Here is a 19,788-nt window from a genome sequence, read left to right as displayed (position 1 = left end):
GGATCCTTTGATTTCTACTGAGACCTTGGTTCAGAGGCTTTTTAAGCATACATGTATATCCTCCGTGCTCTTAAAACACCCACAATCCTAAGAGCATGATGCATTTCCTGTGCCCCTATTTGGAAACAAGGAAAATATAGCATTTAACTTTCACTTTATTCACCTCAGCAGTCCACAAAAATCGTAACAAATTTGAGGCGAGGAATTGGCATTGCTGTATCTTCACTGGTAGTAGATCTACAAGGCCTAACTTAGTTTAGTTAGTTCCCACTTTGGTTGGCCAGCATACTTTCACCTCTACCTTGGTGAAGGTGAAGACTAGGCAAAAAAACTGTTCTGATGAGTTTTTGTTGTTAGTGAGTGTTAAAAATAAAGTATAATCCAGTCTAAAAATCCTGCTTTCCTTCCCAACTGGTGGTGACAGTATGCTTTTTCCTCACAGCATCACAGACATCACATCACAAAGTGTGGTCACAAGAAAATCTGATCACACCTGACACCTGAGTTTTCAACCAAGAGAGAGTTTGTAAAAATAGCTTGCTAGCTACAGCTACTGAAATGTTCTAAATTTCAAATTTCAGCCAGCAAAATGTGAAAGAAGTTTGAAATGAACGGCCAATTGTTTTGGAAACGTACAACTAATGTTTATTGATCAATGTGCCACACTGATTACTGTAAATCATTATGTGAAGTTATGTTATGTTAAGTTTGACAGGCATAGCAACAGTAACTGAGGCCAATCAGATAATTCATTCAACCATGCCACGATTCCAACAAGTCATGAGTGATGTAGATGACTGTGTTCTTGTTTCAGTGTTTTAGCTTGGGGATAAAATCAATACTATCTGTCCAGATTTCAGATAAAAGGTGTTTTGTGCCATCCGGTGTACAAACTGCCTGCCTGAGGATGTTAAGCTCAATAATTCAGGACAATCTTCTTCTATCAATTCAATTCATTCTTTAAATGTATTTTCTCTTGCATTGTGCTTGTGTTTTTATTGCTTCAATTTGTAATTTTATGTGCCACCTTGGAAAGCACTGTAAAGTCAGCATTTAGATAAGTGCTATACACAAATAAGGTTTTATTCCAGTGGTAAACTTTTATTTTTGCATTCTCTCACAGTATTGCTCTCTCTTTGTTTTTCCTCCATCTGTTTTCAAGAAGCTATTATAGCTGTATTATTGTCATATGAAAAAAAGGTTTGTTCAGAATTCAAATTAATCACTCTGATTGTCTTTTATTGAACTGTGAAACTAAATTAATTTTACACTTAAAAGGTGCTTAATCGTCTCGAAATTATATTGAGTATTTAACATGGCAGCAAACAACTACTTGAAGTAAAGTATATCTGAGCAGAGAATGATCTAAAGCCTGAGCAGAGCTTCTCTTGGCTTGGTTTACATAATCTTGCCAGCCTCGTACCTTTTAGTGCATGTGAATCCCTCTAGCCAGCTCTTCTCTGTGCTCATATGATGGTTACTACTAGCATAGCGTCCTAGTGAAGCGCCCACCCAGGATGATGATGATGTTACTGCACCTCCTATACCGTTACAACCCTAGTTCACCAACAAGACGCTATCTTTCTCTGTCGGCTTTTTTGTTGCTGAGCATGTAGCGTGCCGTTTGTTTTGTTCTTTTTCTTGAAACTAGTTTTTGAGAACATTGAGAGTGAACAAAAACATTAAATCTGCAGGTCGTAAAACCAAAACAATGAGCTGAAAGATGCTAAAACGCTCAGAAGAGCTGAGGGGAACTGCAGAGTCAGGGGATAATTAGGTTAATTTAGGTTTGTTACGGCAAGTGACCCTCGGATTGAGGAGACAGTGAGACATTAACTGTCAGACAGAGAAGGACAAAGTCTCACCCATTGCTGTTTCGTAGGAGTTTGGGAAGCTCTTGTCCACCCGTTGCCTCATGAACACCCAGGTGTTATTGGCGAAGGTGCACTCAATGATCTTGTTGTCGTACTGCTTCAGCTCCTTAGTGGCCTGTGAAGACGAAGATGAAAGGACAAAGACGGTTTGTACTTCACCACACAGAGTGAATGAGACACCAGTCATTTTATTTTCTCCTTGCTGCCACCATTGCCGGTGAAAATGATAAACCCTCTCATGTATTTTAAGAGACACTTTCATCGACATGCTGCTGCGCTGATGAATGGCTGTTTTTTCAAACACAATATGAATACGCTGCAAATTATTATCTTCACTTTTGCTGTTACTACTTAGCAGTGGATACTTTTTAGAAGCCGTTAACAGGGAGAGTGACGCTTCAGGCAGCGTTGGACGACAACGTTTAAATGCACACACAATGACAGTGGTGTTTAAAATTAAGTTAGGAAAAATAATTGTTCAGCTTGTGATGAATTATGTTGACTCAGGCAGCAGTAGCAAACACATTTGCTGCTTTCACCTCTCTTAATGGCGAGACGGGCAAAAAAATATCTGGTATTATTTAAATAGGCAAACAAATTGCATTCTGGAGGCTTCAAATGGAAGTGAGCAGTCTCCAATTTTAAACCCATTACCCTTTGAGGAATCAAAAATGATGTATAGCGGTGACTAAACTGAGCAATATTAGGACTGCAGCTAAGTCATTTTAATTCATTGTTTAGTCCATAAAATTCTGTTTTGTTTGACCAAAATCTAAAATACCTAAGATATTAAATTCACAGTGACATAAAACAGTGAAAAGCAGCAATTACCTTTTATTCGTTTTTATAGTAAGCAAGTTTATACTCTTGATGGACTAATTTAACAGATATTGGACATTAAATAAACCAAATGACTTGTTTTAGGATTCTTACATAAATACATACAGATACTCACACAGTGTGATTGTATCTCTATAATGCAGCCCTCAACAAAAAAAGTGCAACAGTTCATTTTCCTCCTCCTGAGCTACACAGGATCACTGACTTATTACATCATATTCTGTTTTGAAAACAAAATCAAATCAACACACTTAGCACTGTAACATAGTTGAAGTATATGAAAATGGCACACGGCGCTGAAGATCAAGCATGAGTCAAAGAAGACATTTGAGCATCTGTTGTTTATTTGTCCAGGGTCCCACTGAAAGGATTCTCAAGACAAGGAAAATGCTAAATCCTGACCTCCTGGGTTCAGTGTGACCGTCAAGATGACCATCACTGCCAGGAAAGCACCAGTGTTTGGCAAGACATTAAAATACTAAGTGAGGGCTCGTGTGATCCCGGAGTGTGTGGCATCTGGGCCCACAGTGGAGGGCGAAATCACACAGGAAGCAAAGAAAATGTGTGAGTAAGAAATACAGAGAGAGAGAAAGATGCTAGTTATTTGATTTAAGAAAACAACCTTGAATCATAAATCATGAGAATGCCTAATTAATCACTGTCATCATTCCAAAATTCAGATTTATATCCAAAACATTTTCTCTGATCCCAGTTTGAAGATAAACAGCACATTAATAAAACTAACTATAACTCAAACGTTTCTGTATTTGGAGAAGAACAGACGAGCTAAAGGAGCGACAGACTCACAAAGCCTTCCTAAAGCTCAACACAGCAAGCTGCCAGAGAACTGTGAAGGGCAGCACAGGCAGGCAGGACGCTCTGCTACAGACTGGGATGTCTTCCTGCTGGTGAAGGGCGACATGTTGGCTGCTGCTTTTCATCGCCACTTGGTGTTTAATCCGTCCAAATCCGTCTCATTATGGCAGCACACGTGTGCCACCAGTTATCAGGGACTTTGGCAGTCGGACTGTTTAGCAGCCAGTGTTGCACTACTGCAGAGCAGCAGGGGTCCATCCTTCTGCCTTTCTATTCCAATACTTGTATGTTCTGATTTACAAACTACAAACAATACTAACAAGAATGAAAAGCAGTACTGCCAGTTGGTACATTTGTTGTGTGGAAATTTCAAACAATCTGCACAGTCTGTTTAATATCTGCTACTTGTTAGAAAAACCTTGGGTGTCCTTCACTTGTAAGAATGTCTTGCTTCGATCATTTTACATAAGAAATACTTTTCTTGAACCACTGCCAGCCCTTGAACTAAAGAAAAAAGAAAGACAATTATCATGAGTGTAATCATTTTAAAAGGAATAGTCTGCACCTAATCGCTTTTAGTTAGTTGAGAACATCCATACCACTTAATGTATTTGCCCAACAGAGCTTGAGCCAGGAGGTGATTAGTTTATAATAAAATCTAGAAGAGGGGGGGCTTGCCTGACATTTTTCCCAAAACAATAAATGTCTCTAAAGACACATGATATATCTCCTTTGTTTAATTTGTAGACAAACACTAATGTAAAATACAGAATTTGTGGTATTCAGGCGAGATACTCACATTATTACTAACATTATTGTTACAGAATTCCCTCACCTCCAATTCTCCAAGCCTGACTTATTATTTGAATATTTGTATTATTATTATTTTCACCATTGGAGAGAGTCCTTATGCTATGCTAAGCTACGCTCCTGGGTCTATAGATCCATTGTTAGCATACAGATAGTGGTATTGATCTTCTCACCTAAGTCTCAAAGAGAAAGCAACTTAGCAGACATCCTAAAAGTCCAAGCTATTTCATTCAGGCACAGGCTCATGTCCTTAAAACCCATTAATTCACTTCCCGGAATCAACCTATTAATTTTAAATGCTGTTCCACCACTTTAACTTCCAGTACGAACTCAGGTACAACAGGACGAAGAGCTTTCAATACTCGGAAGCGCTAAACAAATACGGCATTAATTCTGTATCTGTAAGCAAAAACTGGCAGAGAAAGCAAAATCCTACAGACAACTGGAAGTATATGACCTTTTACTAGCCAGTGCACAACACGTACATTCAACCTGCCTTTTTATCAAATACTGGGATCTGTGGGGACAGCTGTACTGGTACATTGTGCTACAGTTTATTACAGAAAATGTTTGTATTGATACTGAAGTGGATGCGCAAAGATTCAAAGTTTGTAATTTCCTTGCATAGCCGCTTTGTTTTCCCCCACATTGCTCTCCGACTGACCGTGCCCTTGTTTCATTCTAGACTTAATCAAAACCGGCCCGCAGGTCTGCGACATGGCAGCACTCGGGTCAATTTTAATAACGAGAAACTGGATGAAAGAATATATAAGTGGCGAGAAGGATATAAGATGCAAAAGTAGGAACATGAACGAACGCTCCCTCGAAGGGGAACAACATAGCCGATGGACAGTACTAAACTAATGTGCAATCTTTAATATACTAGCAGACAGAATACATTAGACGTCTTCTGTCCATTAATATAATTTCCTGCTAAAATATACACAACTCAAGTGAGTCACTCAGCCAGCAGTGTGTATGTAAAAACTGGAAAACCTCACATGTTGTATTTGTTACAGTGTAATGGGACTCCTGAGAATATATACAGTGGGGCAAAAAAGTATTTAGTCAGCCACCAATTGTGCAAGTTCTCCCACTTAAAAAGATGTGAGACGCCTGTAATTTTCATCATAGGTACACTTCAACTATGAGAGACAGAATGGGGGGAAAGAATCCAGGAAATCACATTGTAGGATTTTTAATGAATTAATTGGTAAATTCCTCGGTAAAATAAGTATTTGGTCACCTACAAACAAGCAAGATTTCTGGCTCTCACAGACCTGTAACTTCTTCTTTAAGAGGCTCCTCTGTCCTCCACTCGTTACCTGTATTAATGGCACCTGTTTGAACTTGTTATCAGTATAAAAGACACCTGTCCACAACCTCAAACAGTCACACTCCAAACTCCACTATGGCCAAGACCAAAGAGCTGTCAAAGGACACCAGAAACAAAATTGTAGACCTGCACCAGGCTGGGAAGACTGAATCTGCAATAGGTAAGCAGCTTGGTGTGAAGAAATCAACTGTGGGAGCAATTATTAGAAAATGGAAGACATACAAGACCACTGATAATCTCCCTCGATCTGGGGCTCCACGCAAGATCTCACCCCGTGGGGCCAAAATGATCACAAGAACGGTGAACAAAAATCCCAGAACCACACGGGGGACCTAGTGAATGACCTGCAGAGAGCTGGGACCAAAGTAACAAAGGCTACCATCAGTAACACACTACGCCGCCAGGGACTCAAATCCTGCAGTGCCAGACGTGTCCCCCTGCTTAAGCCAGTACATGTCCAGGCCCGTCTGAAGTTTGCTAGAGAGCATTTGGATGATCCAGAAGAGGATTGGGAGAATGTCATATGGTCAGATGAAACCAAAATAGAACTTTTTGGTAAAAACTCAACTCGTCGTGTTTGGAGGAGAAACACCATACCTACTGTGAAGCATGGGGGTGGAAACATCATGCTTTGGGGCTGTTTTTCTGCAAGGGGACCAGGACGACTGATCCGTGTAAAGGAAAGAATGAATGGGGCCATGTATCGTGAGATTTTGAGTGAAAACCTCCTTCCATCAGCAAGGGCATTGAAGATGAAACGTGGCTGGGTCTTTCAGCATGACAATGATCCCAAACACACCGCCCGGGCAACGAAGGAGTGGCTTCGTAAGAAGCATTTCAAGGTCCTGGAGTGGCCTAGCCAGTCTCCAGATCTCAACCCCATAGAAAATCTGTGGAGGGAGTTGAAAGTCCGTGTTGCCCAGCGACAGCCCCAAAACATCACTGCTCTAGAGGAGATCTGCATGGAGGAATGGGCCAAAATACCAGCAACAGTGTGTGAAAAGCTTGTGAAGACTTACAGAAAACGTTTGACCTCTGTCATTGCCAACAAAGGGTATATAACAAAGTATTGAGATGAACTTTTGTTATTGACCAAATACTTATTTTCCACCATAATTTGCAAATATATTCTTTAAAAATCAGACAATGTGATTTACAGGAATTTTTTTTCTCATTTTGTCTCTCATAGTTTAGGTAGAACTTGCACAATTGGTGGCTGACTAAATACTTTTTTGCCCCACTGTATATGACTAATAATTTGTCCCGTATTTTCAGATTGACTGTCACATCAGATGCGAGGACAAAAATAAGCTAATAAAGTGTAATTGAGGCAAATGAGGAAAAGCAGGTGCCCATTGTCAGGTTTGGCAGTCAAAAAAGAAAAGAAATACAAATACATTTGTGTTTTTCACCTCACAAACTTTTCATTTATTAGTTTGTTTTGTTGCTCAATATGATGAGTTTTCTGTGGGAACCGCTTTCAATTACTTTGACGGTATTCATGGTTCTCAATCCCACATTTTCATGTAATTTACAAAAAGCTGTGGGCAACAAAAACCTAAAAAATTAACAGAAATGCAAACATATCTTTTAATTTCTGTTCAATCCGAAGTGTTACGGTTGATAAATAAAATGCTAGTTCTCACTCCTTTGATGCATATAGAGTCTTTAAATTAGAGTCTTTAAATTAGGGAAATCATGAATGAAAAAAAAAATTCTGCACTGAGCAGGTGAATTGCACACTGCCAAACTCTCACAGCGTCATCAAAGCGGCTGGCCTCTGACAGAGAGCTGCTCTTATCTCCGTCTCTGGTGACTAGATCTGTCAGGCACCATTCAAATTATTTATGGTTAATGAGCTGTACTCTCAGCAGGCCACATATAGCCCTGCGAAGGGAGCAGAATCCATGAAGTGGTGAAACTTAACCTAAATGGGGAATCAATAGCCATTACTTCTACCAGGCTTTAGCAAAGACCACCTCTTTAGAAGTCAGAAATTTTAATAATGACACCCAGAAGGACTGAAAAGTATTTTTTAGTGGTTAATCTCAATTTGGGTTTCTACTTTCATAGCTTCAACTAGGTTCTATTGATTTGATATCATTGTACTTAACTTAGTAGTCACTGAGATATGTTAAGGGAGGACATGGCTAATAATAGGTACAATGAGGCAACAAGCACAAGTGATCGGACGCGGGCCTGAAGCTGTGATGATTTTGTTACCACTGGAGAGAGCCAGACTAGCTGTTTGCCCCCATTTTCAGTCTTTATGCTAGGCTAAGCTAATCAGCTGCTGGTTCCAGCAACATAATTACTGGACAGACATGGGAGATTAGGGAAAGTACAGGAAGTCAAATATGTTTGACCTCCTGTACTTTGTGTCATATATGTCATATCCGTTTGAACCAACAAAGGAAGTGACAAAAATAAAACTTGCTATAAACCATAGTTATGTTGTAAAGACTATACCTAACTAACTGATATATGAAATGTATATGCAGTGGTGGAATGGGCTTCAGTTGCAACATTACTAACAGTGATAAACAATCAAATGAAGGCTGCAGGACTAACTGTATTTCTGTGATTAAATCACTGAGTTTGTTTCCCACAAAAAAATGTACAATAAGATCAGGAGATACAATGGAAATATAATCTGTAAAGCATGCATCTACACATATGTTTACAACTTTATCTATATATATATTCATTTTAGTCATACCCTGTAGGTACAAACGGGACAAATTGGAAAAAGTGAGCGAATACAGAGGTTTTCAGGATGACATTTTTTTGAATTACAGAAAATGTTCGGGAAAGGTTTGCTTTCTTTTGAATGAGTCAGAAAATGGAAGTTCCGCAAATAACATCGAATATTCACATCGACATTACTAACATGCCCACGAGCAAGGCAATGAATATGAAAACTACTTTGTGGTTGTGCACCACAGGCTGCAAACAAACACACCACAAATCGCTGTGTCCAGTTCTGGCAAGTAATTACCATTTTTTAGCATATTCACACAGACTGTAAAACCACATTTCACAACAAAACTAGCAACATGAAAGCAAGCAGAAGATGACCCCAGGGCTGCAGCTCTGTCTCACTGAGAGCAGCTTATAGACCGAGCAGCAAGTAGAGCCTCTACCTTGTTCAGCTACACAGCCCAGGGCTGATACATGGGAGTCTGGTCCAAAAGGTACCAGAGGGAAAAGCACGACTGAGACTATTAAAAGGCCTTCACATATACATAAGAGTCATTTAGTCAAAGTGACAAATTTCCATATAGTGTAATAGCATTATAGAAATTTACATCAAAATAGTAAATTAAAGAACAAATGGAATTTTTCTATAATTTGCTCTTCAACCTGCTCTCCACCCCTAGATTAGTAACTTCCCATAATATCCTAATGGAGATGAGATCCTAGTGATTGTAGAGAGCACTTGACTGAGTCCTTGTCCCTGGAGGTCAAAGTTCTTCTAATGATGTGTGATCCTATATAAAACAGTGTTTTCATATAGACAATATGCAACAGAGAAATCCTTTAAATCCATGTCACTATGCTAAGTACAGCTGACAAATACCTCTCTACAGTAGAGCAGATCACAGACAGATCATTAGAAATTAAACGTTTAAACGTTTTACCGGTTAATTGTTAGACTATAAAATGTTGAAATTACTAGAGGTCTCCAGGTAATACTAGTTCTGTGTGAAAAGGGATTAGGAATGATGATATTTGGGCGGCTTCGATGTTTGTTGAAAGCCTTCCACATGTGCACTTTTCATCAGTTGATTGTTTACACTGTGATCAAGTGTAAACAATTGGTAAACAAACATGTACGTACTGATGATTTACACATGTTCAGGGAAAGGTATACAGTATATAGGGAGAAAGATTAAATACAGAGACGGTATGGGGACCATGTCGTTGCACTGCACATGTACATTTAACAGGTAACCATGGAAGTGTAAGGTTTGCATTAACATCAAATTAAACCAACAGTAGGTCAGAAAACAGGAAATCGTTTTACTAGAACTCATAAAATGTTTGTATAAATCAGGGGAAACTTATGATAAAGATTTGTCACTAAATAAAATGACCGCAATGAAACTGGTACCATTCCTCATGTCACACAGCAACTTAATGCATTCCCTTTATTCTTGGCTTACTATCAATAAAAAATAAAAAATGACTAAAATCTTGTGCCATTCTAAAAGGGATTTGGAACCACACAGGGGTCTTTGGCTTCTTGGCACAATGATGAATTCAACAAAGCAACACATTTATTTTCTCACCTTCATTTTTGCAAAGGGCCTGTCATAGCTGCCGACGTAGAGTAAACCGACAGTCTGTGGAAGTAGCCTACAGAGACAGAAACATCATGGTTAACACCCTCAACACAAGAGTATCTGAGTGGTGACGACAGTGCATAGAAATCACTACATTGCTTCCATTTTCCAGCTAGTAACAGAACGGCAGAGATGTGAGATAACACCTCTCTGAGCCCTTCTGTCGCTCTGCATAGCTTCACGTTCCTAAACTTACAGAGAAAACTACAGTGTGGGTACGTTGATGATAAATCTGTGGAGAATTTATAGAGATTGAACACAATGTCATTATACGGAACTTTATCTCTTAGCACAGTTAATTCTTTGTTTATATGTACTGTAAACTTGTGTGTGCATCTCTCAGTATCCTGAACATGTGTCAGTGCAGCATTTATCTCATCCCAAAGATCACGCACAACAGATGTCTTAATCACACACTGCGCCTTACCTCCCGCCATCAAAAACACCCCCTTTGTTATTTCCAGACACTATGTCTTCCGTTACGGCTGCGTCTACGAGCACTGGTTTTATATCAGATAATCTTTTTTTTGTTTTAACAGAAATAAGGGGGGCAATTGAGCTAAACAGACAGCTTAACATCAGTACCGCAACGTAGTCTAATGCACCTTATTCAGAGCTTTCACATGGAGCTGAAATCGGAGACCATCTACCCATCCACCCCAGCCCCCCTCCTGTGTAATGATAGCTAGCACAAGCAGGAAGGAAGCAGCAGTAAACATTAAGAGAGCCAAATAGCCATGCAGTGATGGACAGTATCAAATGCCAAGACCTCACAGAGTCCATTCCCGTCATTTGTTCTATTAATACCTCTGACTAACTAGTTGTTCGTCAAATACCACTTTCCTAAACTTGCAGGAATGATCGTGGCACAGTTTTCTAAGGCAACACTAGATAACAATAAGAGTTTACCAGAGGCAATGGAACATATGAGGAAAGAGATGAGAGTTTATACTAGAGCGTCTCAGAAGAACAGACTCTTTTGTTGTTGTTTACCAGCTGTTTCACGATGCTAAGTTGCTGCTCCACTCACAATCTAAATGTTTGAGGTCTTGAAAGTCCTGCTGTCTTAAATTACACTGGAACATTATTTTCTCTAAGTAAGGATCAGATGAATTACGTTAAAATGAAAGACCTTAACAACACAGAACAGCGATGAGAGTAAGACTCCAGCACAAGGCAGGGTTTTTATTAAACAATCAAGATGGTGTTATATGTCACGGTAGTCTTTAAAAGGAATGCAATCAGACTTGTAGAACCAAACGGCTGGAACAATATGTCAAAGAATTTATGAAGCATGAAAGAAAAAAACGTAATAATAGGTACTGTTTGAAAGTAATGGCTGAGGTGCCAACTATAAAACAACTAGTGAGAGCTTTCTTTTCTGCACCCTGCTTAGTTCTCTATGTTTAAAGATGAGGCAGGTGGTGTTCTATAATTGTGTCACTGTCAGCAAATCCAGCGAAAAGACTGAAACTATCCATTAATAGTTCCTGGTAACAAGTATTGCCTGTGTAGCCAAACTTAATAAAGGCTATTCCTGTACGACAAAGACCTCCAATTTTGCCAAATCAATGAGTCACAGCATGGTTGTCATGTTCCTTCATTTCCATGAACATGGGCACTGTCATTTATTTTAATTCAATCCCAAATATTACATACATTATTTCTCAGTAGTGTACTTAACGTGCATTAATTAGTAACTGAAAATAGTCCCCAACAACAAATTTCTCCTTTTTCATTTAAGTTAGCAACAAAACACATTGCCCAGCTGCTTTAAGACCTTATTTAGTGTTTTATAAAAACAAAGTATACAAAGTACAATGTATATTTTTCTTCAGTATGGCCATAGACAGGGTCAGGAAGTTGAAGAGCATAGAGGTACTTAAATGGGTTTCTGGCTCAGTAATTCGTATTTCTGTTGGGGAAATCAATATGTAGAACTCCTTAAAATGGATCATAAATTTTTAAACACCATTTAATGAAGATCCAGTCACATAGTCCTGAATGCTCTGGAGCTCGTCATTGAGTTTTACTGTGTCATACTTTGGTGCTGTTTTGTAAATATTGTTTGCTATGGTATGTGTCATTGCTATATGCTACATAACTGTGCCTATAAAAACAACATTAAAGAAATAAAGAAATATTGAGCGATGGACTAATGCCTTGCTGTTTTTGGTCTTTTACATTACATTACATTACATTACAGTCATTTAGCAGACGCTTTTATCCAAAGCGACTTACAGGAAGTTTTTTTTAATTGATTTGTGGACTGTAACAAAAGTATAAAATATTGACAACATTATCCTTCAAATATGCTGACTAATGCCTAGTTCACTATACACGTGCAATGATTTTTTTTGAGCTTCGAGTCAAAAGACCCAGATCAGAGGAATATTGGTGTTGGCTCAGTGCTCGCAAATCGGCGCTCGAGCAATATGTGTTAACTGTTAAAACACCTATACCGAGACACTTGTCGACGCATCGCAGACACCTTCCAGATATCTAGCATGGTAAATATCTGGGCCTGTCTTGGAGCACCTGGAGGAAACAGGCTATAAATAGTTAAGACATGTGGAAAAAGGTTATTTTATACGCGTTCCAACAGTAACTTCAACATGGACGATTACATGAGTAGTTCTGCGATATGGTTAAACAAAAACCCTGTCTCACTCATAGTATCAGGTTATTTAGCATGTCACTTTCCACATGTGTTTTCAAACATATACTCATCGGGGATTACTCCCGGTAAAAGATCTGTAGTATGTAACCCCCAGTTGCCGGTCAGTCATGTAGTGCGAAAACCACAACGACTTTAAGACTTCTGAATACAACACATTAAAGTGTGAATGGTACAAAGATGTGACAACTTTGAGAGTCTTGTAGTGTGAAAGTGGCTTAAGAAAAGCCATTATGACATGTTACCAATTATTATAAATAATAACTGTGAACATGTGTCCAACAAATTTTACAAGACTGTTCAACAGTGGAATATTATATTCCACAAAATGTGTATGCTGGAGTTCAGCCAACCTGACAGCCTGTGATGACGTGCCAGCTGGAGACAACCAGGTCAACGAGATGTCAACTCCACAAAGCTCTACAGAGCAATCCATTCACGGTTCAGAGTCCAAAGAAAGGCGACATGTTTGTTCTGAAGCATTCTTCATGTTTTTGGAGGACTGAGAAGCTGCAAGCTTAAGCTCTTTTGACATGTCAGATCCACTTTAAGTACAGGGAATGTCTCTCTTTCCCACGTTCTTTTCTACAGCTTCGAAAAATTGCAGACTGTTTGCATCTTAAAACTGACTGCAAAAATAATGCATCTAAAGATCTAACATTCTGACACCATGCAGAGTCTCCATAATGGTCTGAAACTTTTTCCACTTAAAACAATAAATGACAACGCCACGGTGGCTCTGCAGGTGAAATGTTGCAAATGAGATAAATTCTCATGGTAATAAAGTCGGGAAAAAAAGCAATGATCATATGTTGTTAACTTCCCTTTGACACTTTTATATCATCAGTCAGAAATGAAAGTATCTTACTGGGATCCGTTACATAAAATATGGATTGGGATGCTGTAATGAGAGAGCCAATCCAATCCAATCAAAAGGTAACATTCTCCTTCTCTGGGTCCGTCAAAGAAAAAATGATGATGTAACCCTTACTCTTCACCTCTCAAATTATCTTTAAGTCAAGCCATCTATACAATACTAAAGACTGTTCAGTTCGACGCTTGGGAGGGGCACTTGCATGCTTTCTGGGATTGCTTCATCTTTCCATTTTGTTATTTTCCAACTCTCCGCTCTTCCTGCCACACAGTAATCACGGTGTGCCTCCGTGCCTGCTTTCAGAGAAGGTAATAAAACTTGCAAGGCTGTATATGCCTCTGCGGTTCACAAAGACGAGCTCAAGGACTGACTGTGTGGGCTGATGAATAAACAGTAGTTACCTCTGATATATCTGTCCATCTCTCTCTCAGACAGTAACCAAGGAGAGATTTGAAAACCTACACCGAGACAGAGTGAGGTCTGCTGATTGCTCCTCTGCCAGCAAAATTCATCTTTCAGGGAAATATCAGAACATTCTCAAATGGCAACAATGATCGTCTGTGTTCTCCCACACACAGGGAGGAGTCAAGAGGCTGACTAGCCGGCTGGCTTTGGAGGAAAATGCCCTATTGTGATCCTCTCAGTCTGTTGTTGGTGAATGGTGGCAGGCTCACGGCTACAAAGCTGGGACAGTCACCAAGGTCACCTGGCTCTCAGAGGAAAAGGCAGCGTGACCAGAAACCTCAGTGCTAAGGGTCTGTTTGCTCACACTCAGACAATACTCAGATTCATCTGAGGAAAAAGCACCCAGAGCAAAGAGATGCGCGTTGTGCTGACAGAAAAGAACATGAATAAGAGTCGACAAGCCGTGCATAAAGCTCCGTGAGATTGCATTTAGGCACAATGTGCTGTTTTGAGATAAAAGTTAACGTGCTTAGAATTACAATGCTCATAGGCTGATGTTTGGAAAGTACCATGTCTGTCTTTGTAAATTAATGTGTAAGCTGTTAATAAGCACTAAACGCAAAATGCAGCTGAGGCTGATGGGAAGGTTTGTGTCTTTGAAATGAATTGGTCAAGTATTGAATAAAATTTAAATTTGTACCTGATGTTTAGTGATCATTAACGTTATTACGATATATGTTAAGGGGGATATGAATATCTGTACCATGTTTCATGGCAAATAATCCATAGTTGTCGAGCTATTTGTCAAATATCTCTAATGCCAACCACATGGTGGTGCAACAAGAAAAGTCAAGGGATCACCAAGGTTATTAGGATTCATCCTCTGAGAACCTTGAATGTCTGTACAAAATTTGGGGAAAATCCCTTAAACAGTTGTTAAGTGAAAATCTACTTTGAAATGCGGAGGGTGCTAGAGGAAAAGTCAGGGGAGCACCAAAGGTATTTGGATTCATCCTCTGGGCACCATGAACTTTTGTATCAAAAGTCATTGCAATCCATGTGTGTCAACCTGCTTGGTGTGACTCGAGCAAACGTCAAGAGATCAATCCATCCAATACTTGCGGAGCTATTTCGGTCCGGACCAAAGTAACCAACTGAAAGACGCACATTACCTTTCCAGATTACGAGAATGGCTAAAAAGAGATTTTTGTAAACTGCATCAGACTTTTAGACAACTACCAATGTTACAGCTTGCTTATATTTGATACGACTGTATACCAAAAGCTGTATTGATCTCCAGAAATCGATTGTCTTTTCTAGATATGGAATTGTTTTTCTGCAGAGCTCTACTGTTTACCAGGATAAGGTCTAGGATGAGGACCAGTGGATCTGAATAATTTATGTCGCAGAGGATGATAAACATAAAATGAGAAAAAAAGGGAAAGGCAGTACCGATTTTTTCTTTGCACATATAGCAAATAAAACATTGCTGGGGCTAGAGACAAAAGCGCATGTAGGCTATGATGGTGAAAGGAATGAACGTTTGCACACTGTAGCACCGTTACTGTAACAGGAATTGAACCCCAAGGCAAAAAGGAAATGGGAGAAAAAAAAGATTAAAGCATTGCCTTTGATACAGACACACAAAGCAACTGTACAAGTGTGTGTGTGTGTGTGTGTGTGTGTGTGTGTGTGTGTGTGTGTGTGTGTGTGTGTGTGTGTGTGTGTGTGTGTGTGTGTGTGTGTGAAGTACTCCAGTGTGTCACAAAATGATAGGTGCCATTAGACTCATCAGGCAGAGTGTTTCCCTGGCAACAGTGACTTACCCTTCTCCTCCGACTTTGGTGATCTTGAGGCGAAAGTCCACAGAGTTGAGATTGGGCGGCTTCCACTTGAGGATGTCATCACACCTCCCGGCCTTGTATCTCTGCAAGTGAAACCCAATCCCCCCAAAAATTGTGGATGAATACGTATTAAGGTTGCTTTCATGGAACGAGTGCGACCCTGTGGTTTCATGAGTAGAAGTCGTAATGACATAATGGCTGAGTAATTTGTGAGTTCTTAAGCACAGTTAATGAGCTGAAAAGCCTGCATCAAATTAGGCTCCATTATGATACACTGTTGGTATGTAACAATCTAAGAGCAGCAAGGCGTGAAGCTTTATTGATCTAAGGCTAATAGTAAGTCTCTTGGTATCAAAATCGTCATGAAACACGAAAAAAAAAAGTGCTTATTAAATAATTTGTTCAAGTACTCCACATTCGAAATGAAAATTAGAAAAGTAGAAAACAGCACAGTGGGATGGTAAGAATAGCTGTGTAAATACATTACAGGCTGCAAAATAATGATTCAACATGAAAACATTATTCACATCACTACTGTTCAATAACGGGCATTGATTATCTGTGCGTGGCTGACATTTAAGGAGGACATGAAACAAGTGCAGTGGAACATGAGCAATGTAAAGGCAAGACGGTTGGAGGCGGGAACAGATGACCAGACTCTGTCACTGTCAGGTTGCCCGGTAACAGAAGTCTACTCCAGGGAAATGTGTGGAAAACAGACAGGATTCCTCAGGAAAACCTGTCAACGCACAGGACCAAATAAGGGCTTCCCGGCTTCACTTACTAAAGTTTTTATACATTTTTAATGTTTGTGATAAACTGAAGGATGAAGTGGTTCTTAATGGATTGAGAAAATGTTCCTTCTTAAACTTGGATCACCCAGAAAATTACTTTTTTTTCCTGTGCTCATGAAATGTTGAAGGTTCTTACAGGACCACGACGCTGCAAACTATAATGATCTTAAATAACATTGCTGAAGATTAAACAAGCCAACAGTGCCTAAAAGGTGTTAAAATGATCACAACCTTAAATATCTACAGCAGTAAAAGCAAAATACATGTTAATGCAGCAGTAATATACCAAAAACATCATAAGTAATCATAAACACCGACAGGGAACATTTTACTGCACATTGATCACTTTTCATACTATACATATTGCTGATAATACTTAATACTTTCATATTTTTACTGAAGTAAGGTTTGAAATGCATGACTTTTACTTGTAGTGGAGTATTTTCATCACACTGCCTCCCCAATATTTCGCCAGGAACGTGTCTTTTGAACGCCTTTGTAGTCCCAACACAACAATGCATAAAAGGTGGAGATAATGGTGCACAAGTTTGGACAGTCTCTCAGTGAAGAAAATCATGGTGTTGCACTCCGTTGAACACACAAGAAGTGACGGAAGTACAATAGTTGTGCTAACACTAATAAAAGACAGTCAGATCCAATAAGCACTTTGGTTGAAGCATAATGACGTCTAGTGACTGTTTTGCTGGGAATTGTTGATGGAAATGTCGCATATTTGACTTTCAGGTTGGAAACCAGAGTTGTGAGTGATAATCCTTTAGGATTTTTTTTTCTTTCTTTTAGTAAAATAAAACTATAAATAATAATATATTGACATTATTTTTGACCACAAAAAGGGATGACTTAATGTGACTTCAGTTACACTTTAACATGATTGTAACATAATGTATGTATGAAAATAAAATCTTGTTCTGATGGCAAAGTTGGGAAAATATAGTTTTAGTTAAATTGGCGGAATCAAGGGCAGACTGACTTTGTCGATTTAGAAGTGAAGGGAACACGAGTGTGGGGTGTCTTTCTGCTTTGTCCATGGTGGAGCTCTCCGTGTGGGAGGCGTCCTTCATGTGCCTTTGAAACCAGCACACTCCAAAAAGGATATTCACCGCAGTTAAGCTAGAGAGCAGGAAAAGAGTGAATGTCTCTTTTGAAGAACCTGAACAGAGTACATCCTTTCTACTGGATACGTGGGCTTTGGAAAGAAACATTCTGCGATGCAGTTGGTTATGCTCTGCTGCACAGGCATCAAAATAACCTCTTGTGAAATTACTTATTCCTCTTCTGTAGCTCTAATGCCAAATTAAATGAAATACATGCGACGGGTGATTAAGTCCTCGACAGTTGTCGTTCAAATTACTTCATAATTGAGCTTAATAAAAAAAAGAGAAAGAAACATACTTCCGAAGAGCTCAAATCTATAGGCATGGTTTATCTTCACTGTGGTAAAACAATACCATGTGAACCTATGTTAGTAAATGAATAACCACTAACAGAAAATCCATTGCCCTGAGGATCTGTTGAGGCTTGTTAAAATTGATGTGCTACATTTTTCAACCACAGTGAAATTTGCTTTATACATGCCAGCAGAACCATAGCAACACCTCTATGACAACCCAATCAGAATGCCGATTAAATAAATAGCCTACCTTCAAATGCATTCCTAAATGAAAAAGTGCTACCAGTTGCACTCATGCTTTCATTACTATTGTCAGCCTTGTCAATAAGTGACTGCACACACAAAACAAGAGCTTTATTATTGAAGTGCAAAACAGACCTTCAAATTGGAAATTCAGAGGCAGCGACTGTCAGACCGAGGTGAGGAAAAACTGAGGGACATGCATAGTGTGAAAGGAAAAGTGTGGCTGCTTCATAAAAAAACAATGTACAACCCAAATGCCAAAACAATTTAGTGTAATTACTATATAGAAAATACATTTTGGAAAAATACAAGAAAAACATCTTTCTGATTACTTAACAGCCAACCACGTGTTCAAGGTCTAACAAAACATACAGCCCTAAAATGACCTTTAACTTAACCATGATTTAGTATCGTCTTTCAAAGTTATTTTAAGGTTGATTTAAACCAGGTGCATTGTGGAGTTTTCTCGGCCCAATAGCAAGTTATGTTTACATTCAGTGTTTCTCACCAACTGTGCATTCTTGAGGTCTAACGGGTGTGTTGAATGCATTTCTTTGCTTCCAAAAAAATTTGAAAATCCAATTTTTGAATATTTTACATCCTACATTGTTAACATTAATGTTTACAAGCTAGCGGTCATTTTCGCTGCCTTTGTTTGCTTGTTACCGTTAGTGATAGTGGATGTGGTCAGAGGTGTGGTCAGAGGTGCAACAGAAAGATGGCCATTTTTTACCCGTTAGTTTCTGACCATGCAGATATTTTAGTTTTTTGTGAAAACGCTGTGACAATCGCTTTGTAAATTGCTATTGCAGCCCTGTAATACGAGGTTAAATGGAGAGAATGTTTAAGGATTTACGGACGGTCGGCTAGTCTTATCTATTCTGTTCTCCATTTACTATTTTTAACCTGCACCCGCTTATATTTGATGCTGTTTTCTGGACTGCATCTACTTATCTCTTGTTCAAGAATTGTGAATATAACAAACTCTTATAAATTGTGCCAGCTTTGAAAAACACCAGCATGACCTGACTGCAGGCATCATCAGCAGTACTGCTGTGCAAGCACTGCTTGGCTGACTTCGCAGTTCTACTTCAACTAAACATTTTTTGGTGACAAAGATAAAAACTCAAATTAGTCCACTAAACTGCCATCTAAGACTTTATAACTTTCACAAGAAACTGCATTTTCAACATCGTCCGAATTGGCCAGAAAACCAAAAGACAGAAAATACACCAACAATGCTTGTCCAGGCATGAACTGAACATTAAAGCTCCTGAAGAAACCTGGAGCTCACGAGTGAAAAGGCAGGCAGTGGTTCATCAAAACAACATATATAACTTTTACAAGGTACAGGTGCTTGGCAGGTTATCAGGCAGCAGCTTTAGAGATGCTGTTGGGATAGACTTAGATCAACATCAGTTTGACCCCGTAAATTTGAGATTGGTAGGACCAAACCGTAGCCATTCCTTGATGTCAATAAAGGGAAATAAATAACCGAGGGGAGGGAGTTCAACTATT

General features: G+C 39.2%; 1 protein-coding gene across 1 annotated transcript in view; it reads right to left on the bottom strand.

Annotated features, from left to right (window-relative positions):
* rngtt (RNA guanylyltransferase and 5'-phosphatase) overlaps positions 1-19,788 on the bottom strand; it is an 81,375-nt gene that overhangs the window by 2,519 nt on the left and 59,068 nt on the right. Inside the window, exons 13-15 of the mRNA XM_054618230.1 lie at positions 15,805-15,905; positions 9,969-10,035; positions 1,866-1,989 (exon numbers count right to left, since the gene is read on the bottom strand). Of these exons, the coding sequence (XP_054474205.1) occupies positions 1,866-1,989; positions 9,969-10,035; positions 15,805-15,905 (292 nt within the window). The remainder of the gene's footprint in view (positions 1-1,865; positions 1,990-9,968; positions 10,036-15,804; positions 15,906-19,788) is intronic.

This window comes from Anoplopoma fimbria, chromosome 18, assembly GCF_027596085.1.
Source record: "Anoplopoma fimbria isolate UVic2021 breed Golden Eagle Sablefish chromosome 18, Afim_UVic_2022, whole genome shotgun sequence".
In the NCBI taxonomy this organism is placed as follows: Eukaryota; Metazoa; Chordata; class Actinopteri; order Perciformes; family Anoplopomatidae; genus Anoplopoma; species Anoplopoma fimbria.
This window is presented reverse-complemented; position numbering and strand designations above follow the sequence as displayed.